The sequence below is a fragment of the Tasmannia lanceolata genome, unplaced genomic scaffold, assembly GCF_043159265.1.
Source record: "Tasmannia lanceolata isolate RefF3 unplaced genomic scaffold, GAP_Taslan_0.1 ptg000019l, whole genome shotgun sequence".
Taxonomy (NCBI): Eukaryota; Viridiplantae; Streptophyta; class Magnoliopsida; order Canellales; family Winteraceae; genus Tasmannia; species Tasmannia lanceolata.
The window spans coordinates 23,436,411-23,454,066 of NW_027518696.1; the positions used below are offsets into that span (position 1 = coordinate 23,436,411).

At 39.3% G+C, this 17,656-nt stretch overlaps 1 protein-coding gene across 1 annotated transcript; it reads right to left on the reverse strand.

Moving 5' to 3' along the window:
* Window positions 1-6,017: 6,017 nt before the first annotated feature.
* On the reverse strand, window positions 6,018-6,485 carry LOC143852425 (uncharacterized). The gene has a single exon (XM_077361807.1). It carries the CDS (start codon window positions 6,483-6,485, stop codon window positions 6,018-6,020), a length of 468 nt encoding a protein of 155 aa, XP_077217922.1.
* Window positions 6,486-17,656: the final 11,171 nt, after the last annotated feature.

Consider the following 17,656-nt stretch of genomic DNA (forward strand, 5'->3'; position numbering starts at 1 on the left):
CTCTGCAATCATTGATACATTGCTACTGGGTGTCCCAAGTAATCAAAAGGGGGCGGATATATCACTTCCCTTCTTTGAAATAAAATTACATGCACTCATGTCATCATTCCTATTTTAAGGGGAGTTTAATTTAGGGGTGAAAATATCATCGCCCATATATGTGTATATATATATATATATATATATATATATATATATATATATAGAGAGAGAGAGAGAGAGAGAGAGAGAGAGAGGAAACTGTTGGTGAGCTTAAGCTCACCAAACTTATGGTGAGCTAGCTTGCCCAATCACATGGGTCCCACATTTTGGGGAGTGATCCAAACCATTCATTTGCAAGGCCTTATTATAGATAGGGGGTGTACCAAAAATCAGCTCCATAGGATCATCCTAACCCCTCCATTTGTGGAGGACAAAAATGGACAGACACAAATTTGCCCCATTTTTGTTCTCCACAAATGGAGGGGTTAGGATGATCCTATGGAGCTGATTTTTGGTACACCCCCTATCTATAATAAGGCCTTGCAAATGAATGGTTTGGATCACTCCCCAAAATGTGGGACCCATGTGATTGGGCAAGCTAGCTCACCATAAGTTTGGTGAGCTTAAGCTCACCAACAGTTTCCTCATATATATATATATATACCCATTATTATCTATGCAATTCTCTCTCTAGGAGAAAAAATGCAGTAGAAAGGACGAAATGACACGGAGAGTTCTCTTCTTTTGCTTCAGAACAAAGGCTGCTTTGAAAACAGGAGTACTTCTCTTCTTTGGATGAAGAAAATCAATCTTACAACCGGCTTGAAATGATCCATCGCATGGAAAGATATGATCAAGGGGTAAGATTGAGGTAAACATATGTCCACCTCAAGCATGTATCCCTACTCAAACATCAGCCTCGAAAAATTTCCTCTTCTTACCCCCATTTTCTACAGTGTTGGAAGAAGATGGAGGTGTCCCCGTTTCCATTTGCATCAGCATGTACAACACATTGAACCCCTTCAATTCGTGTGGGCCATTTTCATTACTATGTAAGATTAGTTCTTGTAAAGCAAGATGTAATATCTAAGAATTATCATTATTAAGTAGGATTTAAATCAGGAATTGAGGAGAATTTCCAGGCCATCATACGATGAGGATGCCCGATTTGTAGATGATGCTCCATTTCAACTACTGACATCACTTGTCACAGATCTAAATACATGTTGCTTGGGGATCCACATGTAAGCTCATTCCTTGATATGAAGGTTCTTAAATAAAATTATGTTCATCTCTATTTTTTGTTCATCCATTTGTATTTTCCATCATTTTAGTACATTTTTTGTGTTTCCAGCAATTTCAAGCAAGTTACTAGTTTTGGGACTGTTTTGATTAGAATTTCCATATCTTTATTGTTCCTTCACTGATATGAACTAGTTTTTATCTTAATTGACCAATTGGAAGTAGATCTACATCAAATTTGATATCAAAACTAGATCCGGAAGAAATCCTCATTTCTCCGCAATCCAAAACTCAAATTTCCATTTGATTTCTTCTTATGATTGTGCGACGAGTATGGGAATAAGTAGGGGTGTCATTACCAATATAGAGAGTGTGAAGAGAGAGGAAAGAGATGGAGAGAGAGAGAGAGAGAGCAAAGCACTATTTTTCAAGATTTTTCAACCAAAATTCTCTCTTATATATAGAATTTGCTTTGAAAGTGTTAGAAATTTTAACCAAGTTGAAAAGTCAAGGGCTTCTTTTGCCTTTGTTTTAAAATTTGGAGGGAAAATTCAAAAATGGAAAGTTCCTCTCCTTTTCAAAGCAAGTGCCTTTTTGTGTTTATGGGGACGTGAACCCAAGACCTTAGGATGTGTGGAGAAGGCTCTAAATGACTATGCAAAACATTTAGTCCCACATTGGTTAGGTCGAGAGAAAATTGCATCCACATAAGAGGTTGTATTGGAGCAAAGGCTTGAACCTTTCAAGGGGCATTGGAATTTGTTGGGTGACTTGGTATTGTATGAACATAAGTTCATGTGAAAACACACACACGCGCGCCGAACCGTGGCCGGAGTCCGGGTTTGGGTATGGGTATGGGTATGGGTTTGCGTAAAAATAAAATAGCCTTTTAGAGCAAAAACATTTTAATTTTTCCCATTAATATTCCTGTTAGCCCAAGGGTTCCCCATGGGTTCATTCAATCACCTTGTTTTGATGATTAACAAACGCAAATTGATTAGTCTTTTATGGACTAATTATTTGCCTTGAGTGTTGTGCTATGGACAGGAAATTCACAGGTCAATTCGTGCTAGCATTTGTTGTGCTTGGTGATTTGGAAATCAATTTTGACAGTTTTATTGGAGTAATTGAGTTGGGACAATTTTTTCATTTGTTGTTTCGGTTCAAATTTGGGATTTTTTGTTAGTTTTAGTATAAATTTATTGATTCTTTGCTTTTCCTTGTGTTTTTGATGTTTTGATTTTGGTTGCGTAGTTAGTTATGAATTGTGCAACCATAGACCACTTTGATGAAGGTAAAGACTCCTCCCTTTAGTGTAGTATGCTTTGGAAGTACAAGCAATACGGAATAATTAAGAAAATCTTTGTGTAGATGTCTTGTATTCTGACGGTGATTTATTTCAGATTTCTTCTCTAACGATATTTCCGGAATTCCTAATGTACTTGCCATTTTATGTGTTTTTAACTCTACGATATGTTTGAGCGGGTAAAAAGACATAAAAGGCTCCTATAATAGCTCTTAGATTTGAAAATATTAAGGTTAAAATAGGAAAAGATGTGGGTCCGGCTGATGCAAGAGCATCCCCTTAACAAAGTTACATCGGCTTTTGAATGCTCATTAGTGTAGGAAATGTTCTTTTGTTTCATGTACATTTGCATAAGTAGGGGTACTTTGGTCATTTTAGCCCTTTAATATGCATTTTAGGCATTTCCATAAAATAAAGGTAGTTAGGTCATTTAGAATCTAAGGGGTCGAGAAATTGTGAAGATGTGTTATGACCCAGTAGTGACGATTACCAAGTCTCTGTAACAGAACGAAAATAGGTAGAAAAAGAGAAGGAAAAGAGAAAGAGGGAGAGCAGAAGAAGAAGAAGAAGAAGATTCGAGAAAATTGTATTTCTTTATATTTCTCCTCTCCTGATGCCCTTGTTTATAACTTGATTCTCTGACTCAGATCGTAACCAACTGAGCCTAGCTGGCATTATTCTCGAATTACATGGAAAGCGTAAACGATAACATCCTAGTTTAACAACCTTTTAATGAATCAGATTATGTTAATCTAACGATGGACATAATCCTTCATCCACCGGGGTGTTCTGGTCATTCTATTGCCTCTGACTCTTTTGTCGTGATCTGATTGACCTTCCGATTGTCCTTTGTCAGCAATCTCCTTCTGTTCTTCTTCTTGGCTCTCTGATATACCTTGTTCTCTATCATTTCCCACCCCTTGAAAAATAACCTTGTCTTCAAGGTTGAAGGATGGGTAATCCGATTGAAGATCGACTAAATTTTCCCAAGAAGTGTCCTCCAGTAAAAGTCCTTGCCATTGAACGAGCACCTGAGTTACTGGTTTATCTTGCTGAAGCACAACTCTTCGGCCTAAAATGGCAAGTGGTGAAACAACTGGGTGATTGTTATCAGTTAATGAAGGCAAAATGCAAGGAGGATTTGGTGTTGGTCCATGATATGGTTTGAGTTGCGAAATATGGAAGACAGGATGAATCTGACTATCTTCTGGCAATGTCAATTTGTAGGCAACATTTCCCATACGGGCAACAATTTCATAGGGTCCATAAAACCTCTTGCTGAACTTTTGAGAATGCCTTGTAGCAACAGATTTTTGGCGGTATGGCTGAAGCTTTAGTAGAACCCATGTTCCCACAACCAACTGTTTGTCAAGGCAGTGCTGATCAGCCATACATTTCATCCTTGCTGTTGCACGAGCCAAATTCGCTTTGAGTTGTGTTAAAATGATGTCCCTTTGTGTGAGTTCTGTATCAACTGCTTCGATCACCGATGACCCAGGTACATAATGCGGCAAGGAAGGGGGTGGTCTGCCATAGACAGTCTCAAAAGGGGTCATGTTAATAGCTGTGTGGAACGCTGTATTGTAAGAATACTCTGCCCATAATAAGTAGGAATACCATTGGTGTGGGTTATCTTGTGAAAAGGCTCGCAGATATTGCTCGATGCACCTGTTTAACACTTCGGATTGGCCATCCGTTTGGGGATGAAATGCAGAAGAAAGGTTTATAGAAGTACCACTCAATTTGAAAAGTTCCGACCAAAATTTACTGAGGAAGATATGATCTCGATCAGAAACAATAGATTTAGGCATGCCGTGGAGCTTCACTATCATGTCCATGAATAACTTCGCAACTTTGGTAGCAGTGAAGCTTGTTGGGAGAGCACCTAAATGGGCGTATTTCGACAGTCGATCAATAACAACAAATATAGTGTTGTATCCATTGGAAGGAGGTAAACCTGTAATGAAATCCATGGATATATCTTTCCAGATTTTGTCAGGAATTGGCAATGGTTGGAGCAACCCTAGTGGATCGACCAGTAGTTGGGTACGTAGTTTGTTGACAAACCAGACAATTTGTGATGAACTGCTTGACATCGGTACGCATTGTTGGCCAGAAAAAACTAGCAGAGATTCTTTTGATCGTTCGCAGTATGCCCATATGTCCCCCTTGTATAGTGCAGTGGTACTCATAAATGATTTGATTGCGTAAAGGCGAGTTGGAACCAATGTTTAATCTGTTATTGTGAAAGACAAGTCCCCGTCGAAGTGAAAATTCTTGTCCTGCGAGGCCTTTTTGAATCTGATCATGAAGTGTCACTAAATCTGGATCAGTGAGGTTTTCCTGCTGAAGTTGTGAAGTAATGTGAAAGACTGGTGTAGCGACAACCAATTGCATTTGACAAACTTGTTTAACATCACAAACAGGGGCAGTATCTTCAACTCTGGATAAGGCATCAGCAGCGGGATTCTTCTGACCAGATTTGTACAGAATTGTGTAATTGTACCCTAACGCATTGCTGTTGTTCTGGAGTTTGAATTGTTTGAGCCATCAGGTTCTTCAGGCTTCGATGATCAATATAGATGTTGAAGTTCCTTCCCAACAGGTACTGCCTCCATTTCTTCACAGCCTCGGTAATGGCAAACAACTCCTTCACATAAGCAGAAACCTTGGACATGGAAGGTGACATTTTCTTGCTGAAGTATGCTATTGGATGTTTGTTTTGCATGAGAACTGTGCCAATTGCTATGATTGAAGCATCTGTTTCGAGAACAAAGTCCTGGTCAAAATTTGGCAGGGCAAGAACAGGAAGTTTGGTCATGAGGGATTTTAAAGTTTCAACCCGATTGAGCATGGGGGGACCAATGGAAAGCCTCCTTTTTTAAAAGATCTGTAAGTGGGGTGGCAATAGTGGCATATGTTGAACGAATCTTCTGTAATAGCCGGTGAGCCCAAGGAACCCGCAAAACTGTTTTAAATTTAATGGTGGCGGCCACTCTTGCATTGCTTGAACTTTATCAGGATCTGGTTGCACTCCATTCCCGGATACCAGATGTCCGAGGTATTCAAGTGGATGATGACAGAATTTGCATTTGCTAATCCCAGTGATGCGAATTGTGCTTGGATTCTGTTGTCCCATCATAGCATGAAAGCTGATTTCTGCGGAATTGTTCGTTGGGGATTCTTCCAGCTGTTGTGATAGAAGATCAATAGGGTCCTCAACATTAGATTGCTCTTTTTCATCATCCAAGGCTGTGAGGAGATACAATCGACGGCGACAGTCATGGCCAGGAACAAATTTGTCATCGCAAAAATAGCAGATTCCTTTGTCTCTTTTCTGTTTCATTTCCTCTTTCGTAAGTTGTCGTGTTCTGATGGGAATTTGCTTCAATGGATGAGCAGGAATGGCTTTAATGGCTAAAATGGGAGGTGTTGGAAGGAGACCTTGGCCTCCAACAGATGGTGACCAAATGGGTTTCCAACTCTTTCACATATCATCATACTTCTGTTCATAAAGTCGAGCTAATGAAATAGCGTGAATTAGAGAAGTAGGTTGCTCAATTAATAATTCCCGTTTCAGATCAGATTTGAGGCCGGAAATAAAAAAACTGATGAGGAATGACTCTGATAAGCCAGTGACCTTATTAGAATGGTCTTCGAAGCGACGTTGATAATCCTCAATGGAGGATGTGTAGTGAAGCTTTGCTAACGCCCCTTTGGGATCTTCATAGATTGAAGGACCAAATCGATGACGAAGGGCGTCCAAAAACCCTTTCCAAGAGTGGATTAGGTTGTTGGCTTTTGCCCATTGATACCACAGAAGGGCAGGGCCTTCGAGATTAAACGAAGCGATGGTTAATTGTTGATCTTCAAGAGTCGAGTAATAATTGAAAAATTGCTCGATCTTGAAGATCCATCCAATTGGATCGGTACCATCAAACTTAGGAACATCCATACAAATAAATCGATTGAAATTGGTAGGAATGGGAACTATAGCTTATTCGGAAGTACCAGAGTTGTGATCCTCGGAAGGATGGTATTGAGACGATGATGGCGATGGGTTGCGCTGCAACTGCTTGATCATAGGGTGGAAATATCCTTGACGTGAGGGCAAAGTGCATATTGAGGCAGGGGATGAACATTACAAATGTGTACAAAGGTAGATTATTAAAGAAAGAAAGAATAGAAGCAAATTGACAACCATCAACTCTACAATGAAAAAAATGAATGAGAAAAAATGAATGCTCTGCAAGTCCATCAATATAAACTATTAAGGATGCAAACTCCAGAGTCCAGACGAAGTAGTTTTATCATAATCTTGTAATTGTAAAGAAAAATATTTCTTAAATTTGGACAACATGTCTTCATCCATTCAATCCTTTCTTTTCGACATCGCATTCCCTTATTCCCGCGAGTCAACTACCCTTTTTAATACATGTTGCTTATACATGTTAATGTATTGAAAAGGTGATTTTTTAATATTTCAAAAGCAATGACCTTTGTTATTAGGATGTTCATGTAAGTTGAATATTGTGATCTACCTGGCATCCTCAGTTGTACGCGTCTACGAAAAAATTTCAAAAAGTCATGGATCGAAGTTGGATCCAACTTCCAAGGTATGACTATGATAGCGTTTAGGTTTTTCAAATGTGGAAGAAATTGGATTGATTATTGTGGACCCCGATCCGAGATAGAGGTGAGGGAACGAGTCCCTAACACCCTCTAGATCATCCACGTGTGAATGGAGAGCTCTACCAAGGAACTCTCAAAACGGATGCCACCCTCATAGCATAGCACGAGTGGCGATATAAAAATAAAGAGATATGTCTTGATCCGGAACCAAGGTTCGAAACTGAGACATACCTAAAATAAACTCAGAGTCGCCATCCATGGATATGCCATGGAACCCTAAAATCAAATCCTCTGTGCAATGGATAACCAGAAATATATATGGGTTTGTGCCTGGTTACGAATGGAGAAGGTCTGAGAGCACCCCCAATTCGTCCGAGTGTAAACACTTGGTCTCTTATGCCATTTTCATTAACTCCAAAGAAGTTTGGGTAATCATGTGAAATGGGAACAATCCTCAGGAGTCGTCTACCTAAGCATGCATTTCCTGAGAATACAAATAATAAACACATAGATAAAATAAAATGAAAGATATGTCACCTAAGCATAGCTAAGTTATGAGTGACATGCCTAATGGGTGTCTAAGTTTTGATGTGCAAACACATACAAGCTATAGCTAAAGGTATAGGATCAGTACAAGGAAGTAAGAAAACATATCAAAACATACAACACAAATCAATCCTATATATGACAGGACAAAACTAAGTCCTAACTCTAATGCGACTTGACTCGGACCAAGATGGCCGTCCATCCCAGCTGCTCTACGTATTCCGGCCTCGGGAAGAATCGGAGTCAATGTAGTTCGATGACCTATTCTAACTACGATGCCTAACCATCTAGAACCACTAACATAGACTCGATCCACTAGACTCGACTGATTTTTAAAGCTCTTTGTATAACTGCTTAAATTCATGTGAATTGTAATTTTTAGGACTCTCTATATGTCCTAACTAATGCAAGTTGATTGGCCTTAAGCTAATGCAAGTGGGTCCTATAACCCATGTGTATCTAGGTTGTGCAACCTAATGAAAACCATGGGCTGACTATATGCTTCCTAGTCTAACCATCGGTTCGACTAAATGTCTAACCGATCGACTCGAGGCCTCCTAACTCTAGGGACACTCACACGACAGGACACACCATATCAAACAAATCAGGACAGACTCCTAACTCTAAAACAAACCAAACGGCTAGGACAGACTCCTAACTCTAGGGGAAGATCTCTTTGAAAAAAAGTTTTGAAGAAGTTTTTGCATTTTTGGAAGGTTTGACAAATTTATTTTTAAAGGTTTGGCTGGACTTGGGATAAAGATCTCAAGCTGCACTACGTACCTCGTGAGAGAGGATCAAGCCAAAGTAGTTCGAAAAGAACTCTCCTAACACTACTTCTAAGACACTCAACACTTTAGGCTTTTTTTTAAGGTCTTTTCAAATATTTTTTATGTTTTAAATTTCTATTGTTTTTGAGTTTTAAAATGTTCAATGTTTTTGGATTTTAAAACTTTTTCTAATGTTTTTGGATTTTAAAACTTTTTCTAATGCATTTTGACGTTTAAAGAATTTTCACCCTTTTGGTCAAAGACCTAAGGGAAAATACAAAGCAAAACCTTAGGGCCAAACCCTAGGGCTAACAGGGAAAACCCCTAAACCAGGTAAGCTAACTAGCAAGGATGACAAAATGATCTAAGATCCCAAAAGGCAAAGCTCTAATGAGACTGGGTAAGTCTCCTGCACACAAAGGATAGATGAGTCAAAGACTCCATAACAGTCACCAAAAAGACGAATGAGTCAAAGACTCTCTAATATAAAAAAAAAACACTAACGAAGATAAATGAGTCAACGACTCTCTAATACTACAACTTAAAGGAGGAATGAGTCAAAGACTCTCTAAAATGAGCTGCTCTAATATAAGGCTGGGTAAGCCTTCTAAAAATGGAAACTCTCTAAATGAGACAAGGCTTGTCTCCAAATAGGGGCTCTATAAATGAGGCAAGGCATACCTCCTATGGGTATACTCCCTACCAAACTAAAGCGATCTCCCTAAGGGGGAGGCTCTAAGCAATGAGGCTTATCCCCAGGGGGAGCCGCTTAGCGAGACAAATCATGTCTCCTAAAACAGAGGGATTAAAGAATAAGGGCGTCTAAAAGACTAAACAAGTCTACTGGTTGAAAAAGGGGAGTGCTACTCAGACTAATCAAGTCCCTTAAAATAAAGGGCTTGGGCTAGCGCCTTCATCGCCCCCAGCAAAGAATTGCACGACAAAACAACTGAGGAATTAAATTCTAAAATAACAAACAACTCTTCCCTTCTATCTCCAAGGAATTGGAGAATAAAATTACTCTGGGGAAGAAGCCTAGATAGGTACATACACAATACTAATGACAAGATTGATATCATCCCATGAACCAAACACGCTCCTCCTTCTAAGGTATCTGCAGCATACACATATAGCATAGGCCAATGTGATTCCCAACTGCTCAAGGCCTAGGCTAATAACATTCACGGATTGAACACACACAAGAGATACAATCACATACCTCCATAATAAGGGAACTACATAAGCAGTACAATGGTATCAAGAAGGGTAACAAGTCATTTCAACTTACCGATGATAGTTGTATTGAATTTGTAAGCCCAAGGGTCTACTCTCCAATCTTGTTTTGATGATTCTAAACATAATTGATTGTGTTTTTGAATACTAATCAATTTGCTTTGAAGTGTTGTGTTTAAGATAGGATTGATCGTTGAAGAAACCAACACTCAACTTGGTCATGCTTAAAGGTGTACCAAACAAGAGCCAAAGGAGCTAAGTCTAGCTCACATCATCACTCAAGCAAGCATCCAAAGATGGAAGATCATTTGAAGACCAAAGCTAAAGAGGGATCGAAGATTGCATAGGTATCATTGTACATCCTTTCTCTTTAGAGTTTCAAGTCAAGGCAAAGTATTTTCAAAGTGTTTTCAAAATTGTTTTTCAAATAACACTTAAAGATCTTCAACGGTTTAGTGAATGCTTATGTGGTGGACCAACATGTTGGGACCCTCATAAACATTCCAAAATTATCATAGGAGTCAAGTTCCAAAAGCCAAAAATCACACATCAAAATATCAGATTTTTTAGGCTTCTCGGAACTCCGAGATTTTTCTCGGAGCTCCGAGACTGGTGCTCGGAACTCCGAGAGTTCCCTCGGAACTCCGAGAAAAGGTCCAGTAGCGTCTGGACATTTTCTCGGAACTCCGAGAAATGGTCCAGTAGAAATTTTATTTCTTCTGGCCGTTGTCTCGGAACTCCGAGAATGATTCTCGGAACTCCGAGAACCTTGCGACAGCTCAAAAAAGAGCCGTTGGGTTTTGATTTAAAAGTTGATTTTTGTTATCTACACCCCCAAACGGTCATATTTTGAGGAGAGACTATTTATACAACATCTAGAGGATTATTTCCTCTCTCTTGATTTTTGAAAAACCCTCTTAAGCACTCAAGCAAACTTGCAACCCTTTTAAGCTTAAGATTTTTGGTTTTTCCCAAACTTGCCTTTCACTTGTGAACCTATTGAGTTTGGATATTTTAGAGCTATCACTTGCAAATCCTTGTTGAAGAGCAATCAAGGAACTACAAAGGGCATCAAGCTTTCAAGAAGAAGCCAAGCTATCAATCTTTCATAATCTTGTATAGGTGGCTAGGGCATTCCGCTTTTAATTCCCGAGAGAGCAACCGCTTAGAACTCGGCGGAGAAGGAGAGTCTTTGTAAAGGTGTAAGGGCATCCTTGTTTAATATCCCTTGGAATTGTAACCGCCTCGGAGCCGGGCATCGTGGAGGTCTCCAATAATGGAATCCCTCAAGTGCGACCTTGAGTAGAGTGGAGTAGGCCGTTGGCCGAACCACTATATATCGGTGTGTCATTTCTCACTCTTGCATTTCCATTATTGTTTGGTTTGGCATTTCATTTTGTTTTTCAATTATATTTGCACTAACCAAATATTTAATTAAGTGAAGAAAAATTTCAATTAGGATTCATAGGAAATATTCAAAAGGCCTAATATTGAGTTAAAATTCAATTCACCCCCCCTCTTGTTTATTTCAATTGGTATCAGAGCCTCGTCTCTAATTTTTAGAAAACCCTAACCGGTCTAGAGTAAAGATTCTAAAATGGCAAACTACCCTCAACACCATGAAGGTTATTCAAACACTAGGCCACCCTATTTTGATGGAACAAACTATGGTTTTTGGAAAACTAAAATGAAAATCTTTTTAACCCAAGACTATCAAATGTGGAGAGCAATTAATAATGAATACATCTTACCCACAAGAAATTTAAATGATTGGACCGAAGCCGAACAACAAGCTTCGAATTATAATGCCAAAGCCATGAATTCTCTTATTTGTGCTCTATCTCCCGGAGAATTCAATAGAGTATCAAATTTGAATTCGGCTAAGGAAATTTGGGACACTTTAGAAGTCACCCATGAGGGAACCAATCAAGTAAAAGAATCTAAAATGAACCATCTTTTTCGGCAATACGAACTCTTTCAAATGACATCCGATGAAACAATTGCCGACATGTACACTAGATTCACCAATCTTGTAAATGGATTAAGGGGTCTTGGAAAATAATTTTCCAATAGAGATTTAGTGACTAAAATCCTTAGGTCCTTACCTTTGTCTTGGGAATCCAAAACCTCCGCAATCACCGAAGCCAAGGACATGAACACATTGAACCTAGATGAACTAATAGGGTCCTTGATCACCCATGAAATGATTTTCAAAACAAAAGCACCCGAAATCGAAACTAAAATCGAAAAAGGAAAAGGAATTGCTTTTGCTTGTAATGTAGGTGAAAATGAAGATGCAAAAGAAGACATGGAAGATGAAGTTACCCTCCTAACAAGAAGGATCAAATTCTTGCAAAGGAACATGGGAGGGATGAGAAATAGAAGGACAAACCCTCCATTCAAGAAGAAAGAAGAACTCGGTGATGGATCTTCTCAACCACGATGTTACGGTTGCAAGAAGCTTGGACACATTCGCCCGGATTGTCCACTCAACAATGAACCCACTTCAAACAACCGCTTCAAGAGAAGAGAAGGCAAGAAAGGAATGACCGCCACGTGGGATGAAGAAATTGAAAGCGAAGGCGAACAAAATGATGGCGAAGATTGCTTGATAGCAAGGAACGTATGCTTCATGGCCTCAACAAACGACAACAATGAGGTAAACACTTTAAATGATGTTATTGTCTTAAAAGAAGTTCTAGATTCCTTACAAAATGCAAATGATGAACTGGAAATTCAATTTGATAAAATTGCATCACTTGAAAATTCTCTTGCTAACATGACAAAAGAATTTGGTTGGTTAAAAAAGGATCATGAATTTTTAGATGATGAAAATGAAAAATGCAAAGTAAAAATTCATGAGCTAAATGCTACCATTAAGACTTTGAATGAAAATCGACAAAATCTTTCTATTGAAAATAACAAACTAAAGCATGAAAACGGTAAACTATCTTTTGAGTATGATGAACTCAAGAAACTCTTTGAAAATTTTGAAAATAGTTCATTAAAATTGGATAGGCTTGTTAATATTCAAAGAATGTCAAGTGATAAAAGTGGACTTGGACACAAATGAAATACTACCATATCTAACTATAAAAACAAACTTGAAAAGGCTTCTTCTAGTGGTACCAAAATTTGTTTTTATTGTGGTCTAGAAGGTCATTACAAGGTTGCTTGCTTACATGCTAAACAAGATAAAATCAAATTGAACTCTAAAGTAAAAACAAATGAACATAGCAAGATTAGGAGGATTTGGGTACCTAAGGGATCTCACTTGCCTATTCATATGTAGGTATGCCTTAAAAACCATAACAAGAGGAACACATGGTACCTTGATAGTGGATGCTCTAGACACATGACTGGAGACCTCACTCAATTCGCATCACTATCACTCAAGGATGGTGGAGAAGTTACCTTTGGAGATGACAAGAAAGGAAAAGTCAAAGGTGAAGGCACCATAGGTAACTCTACCTCTCCCATACATGATGTACTCTTTGTTGATGGTTTGTCCCATAATCTTATTAGCATTAGTCAATTATGTGATAATGGTTTTGAAGTTGTCTTCAATCCCGATAAATGCATTGTTAAAAATAAGATAGATGGAGTAGTCAAATTCATAGGTTCTAGAGACAATAACATTTACACAATTGGATTAGATGATCTTAGACTCCAAAATGTGACTTGTCTTAATGCCATTAGTGAGGATTCTTGGCTATGGCATAGGAGGTTGGGTCATGTCGGAATGGATCTCATTTCGACCCTCTCCTCAAAAGAAAGTGTTAGAGGATTGCCTAAGTTCAAATTCATCAAGGATCACATTTGTAGAACTTGTCAATTAGGAAAACAATTGAAAAGCTCATTTGCACCTAAAAATATGATTTTAACTTCCTACCCCTTGGAGCTACTTCATATGGATCTTTTTGGACCAATGAAGACTAGTAGCCTAGGTGGAAAGAGGTACGTGTTTGTAGTTGTGGATGACTACTCACGATTCACATGGGTCATATTTCTAGGACATAAAGATGAAACTTATGAAAACTTTCTTATATTGTGCAATCAAATTCAAAATGAAAAAGGTATTGCCATCTCCCACATTAGAAGTGATCATGGAACGGAATTTGAAAATGTACATTTTGACACTTATTGTAATGAACATGGCATAAAACATAATTTTTCTCACCTAGAACACCTCAACAAAATGGAGTAGTTGAAAGAAAGAATCGAACTCTCCAAGAAATGGCTAGAACTATGTTGCATGAAAATGATCTCCCTAGATATTTTTGGGCGGAAGCGGTTAGCACCGCTTGCTATATTATAAACAGGGTATATTTAAGGCCAATTTCTAATAAAACACCTTATGAGCTTTTGAAAAACTTGAAACCAAATATAAGCTATTTTAGAGTGTTTGGATGTAAATGCTTTATTTTAAACATCAAAGATAATCTACACAAATTTGATAGGAAATCGGATGATGGAATATTCTTAGGGTATTCTTCTCATAGCAAGGCATATAGAGTATTTAATCGAAGAACCCTAGTTGTAGAAGAATCCATGCATGTGACATTTGATGAAAGAGAGCCAACATCTCAAGAAATGCCACATGATGAGGATGAACCCATTGAACATCTTTTTCCTAAAGTGAGTGCTCCTCCTCATGCATCTACAAGTCATACACTACCTAGTGAGGAAGTAGAAAATGAAAATGATGACTCATTGCCTAGGGATAGGAGAACATTGGTAGATCATCCTGAATCTCAAATTTTAGGTGATGCCACATTGCCAGTAAGAACTAGATCATACTATCGTAGTGTGAGTAACAATTTGGCGTTCCTATCCGAATTAGAACCAAAATCCATCAAGGAAGCTGAAAAGGATGAATATTGGTTGATGGCCATGCAAGAAGAGCTAAGTCAATTCGAAAGGAACAAAGTGTGGAGGCTAGTGCCTAGACCTAGTGATCATCCAGTCATTGGCACGAGATGGGTGTATAGAAATAAATTGGATGAAAATGGAATTATCACTAGGAATAAAGCTAGGCTTGTAGCCCAAGGGTACAATCAGGAGGAAGGGATAGATTATGATGAGACATTTGCTCCTGTTGCCTGTATGGAGGTGTGGTACCCTGATCCCGCGAGAGGGGTGGGGCGCGAGCCGCCGCGCTCTCTCTCTTGGTCTCCCGTACCCACGCGATTGGCGTGTGCATTTAATTATTGATTTGAATTAATCTTTCCTGTGAACTTGGGATCACTAAGGCAATCCGAATTCCACACGAAAGAGACTGACAGAGTCGCCACCTAGATGTGGGATCTAGGACCCGTAATTAACCAGAAATCTAGACTCGCTACCTGGTTACGAGAATGGAAGGTATGGGGAGTTATCCACCACATGCACCATTCTTGCCCGATAATCGGTCTTCGATTCCAAAAGCTAACTCTTTTAAATTTATTTTAAATGGCTCATTCAACTCTATGTTAATGTGCGAACTAAGTGACATGCATCCTATGATCTAATTTCAATGTGAATCCTAAATGTGTATCTTGATTTATTAATTTGTCTGGATTCAATCTATGTGAAAGTTCTCCTAAAATTCTAATTTCATGGAAAGTCCTAAGTGATTTGATTAAGCATTTACAAGAAAATTAATATACAAAACACCACAATTTGTTTGTGGTGCCGACTCGCGGGTGGTATGCCATCAGACATCCAAGCTGCCTACGTACCCAAGCCTCACTGGGATCAGAGTCGACGTAGTTCGGTGCATTTAAGCTAAGCTACATATGCCTAACTCAACTAGGACACCGATCTAGACGGGATTGACTGTTTCAACAGTTTTAAGAGAAGTTATTTAATTCAAGTTGAGGATTTTATTATCTTAGGATTTCATCGAAGATGCTATATGATCCTATCTAAATGCAAGTTGTCCCTTAGACTAATGCAGGTTAGCCTACATCCTAGTTTACTAGGCTTGTCCTAGGGAAAAACTGGATGACTAGTGTAACTTGACCTATGGCACGGTTGCTATACATAGCAAGCGTCCGTGATGAGGCTGGACTCCTAACTCTAGGACTCCCTAAAACTTAGGACACAACACGACACGACACCATTGTTCCTAAATTGGGCTCTAAGGGTTCTTACGACGGAAACCATAATCCAATGGTTCCGAGAGACACGAGATGAATCGAGATGATGAATAGTGTGAGGGAATGGGAAAGATAGAGAAAGGTGCGACTGAACTTGGGAGTGCCAAATTGCCTACGTACCCCGTGATGGGGATCAAGCCACACGTAGTTCCACTGGCGAGGTTGCTTGGATTTTGGAAGACAGAATTGGTATTTGTATCTGGAATCGGGTTTGCATTTGAGCATTGGACTTGAGATTCAGAAACATTGATCTAGCAATGGGATTTTGGAATTGGGAATTTGCATCAAAGAATTGAGCATATAGGAATCATCAAGGGTTTGAATTTTCGGAATTCAAAGTGGGCGGGCTTATGAGATTCGGCCAAATGGATTGTGTTGGGATATTACTTGGTTGGATTGGGTTAATGGTTAGGGTCAAGTGAGTCGGGTCTAAGTTAGGAGCAAACCCGAGACTAGCCATGGTCTAACTAGGAGGAAGCAGGGTACAAACCAGGGTGCGGACCAGGGTGCGAACCAGTAGGGAACCAGGATGCAACCAGCAGGGAACCAGGGTGCGAATCAGTAGGGAACCAGGGTGCAACCAGCATCGAACCTGGGTGCAACCAGCAGCGAACCTGGGTGCAACCAGGGTCTAACCAGAGGCTAACCAGGGGGAAAACAGACCCTACATGCTTCCTAACATGGTTTTTCTTTTAAAGTAAAAGATATGCATGAAAACAGACCCTACATAGAATTGAAATAAATGCCTACCTCTTTGGAAACCCACTTTGTGTTTGATTTTTCTTTGATGGTAATTCCTTGAAGATGATTCCTTGCTTGATAATGACTGCTTTTGATATATATCACCCAACGTATAAAATCACCCGATCCGGCAAGGATGGCCGAACCCTTGAAGAGATGAGGGAGAGGGATGAATTTTCTAAGAGAGGGGTTCTTTTTTCTTCTTTTTTTTTTTTTCCCTCTTTTCTTTGGTAAGATGAGAGGGTATTTATAGGAGAATGGGATAGGAGGTTAGGTGAGGTTAGGTGAGGTTAGGTAAGGTTAGGTGAGGTTAGGTGATGTTAGGTGAGGTTAGGTGAGGTTAGGTGAGGTTTGGATGGTTATGATGGGAGGAGAGGTTAGGTGAGGTTAGGTGAGGTTTGAATGGTTAGGATGAGAGGAGAGGTTAGGTGGTTTTGGATGGTTAGACCCAGGTCATGATCTGCCATTGATCTAACGATTTACGGAAATCGGGTCTCGGAATGGAATCAGGGTCCGGGCTATGAAGTGACCCTAGCTTATTTTGTCCCGATTGATGATCCGTAAAGTCAGATCAAGATATTAATGACCTAAAACATATAAATCAATGATAGAGGGGGTTCTCACATGGATTTAACACACTAATTTATTTGTTGATTAAAACAAAACAAAATGGGGTGTCTACAGATGCCCCTCTTTGGTAGAGATGACGTAGTCATTGAATACCAAAGTTAAAAATGACAGAACCATTTTGCGTAGTTTTAATCGACAAAGGACTCTCTAGACACAACGCACCTTAACATAATGCAAAACCTTAGATGAAACCCTAGAACTTGAATAATAATAAAAACTCGATGCGGCGCCATTCACAAACGGGCAATTAGAGAATGAGATATCATTTTCGAATGGATTCTGAAGGGAAAGGACAAAGATCGCTCTCAAACAGTTTTTAGAAGGAGATGAGACGCCGCTCACAAGCGGGTTCAACGAGGATAAGAAGCATTCCCAAATGGACTTGGATAATGAGGCACCGTTCACAAACGGCCTCAAGGAGGATAGAAAACCAT

Coding starts and splice junctions, on each gene's coding strand:
- LOC143852425 (XM_077361807.1), bottom strand. CDS start 6,485: ATGGATGTTCCTAAGTTTGATGGTACCGATCCAATTGGATGGATCTTC.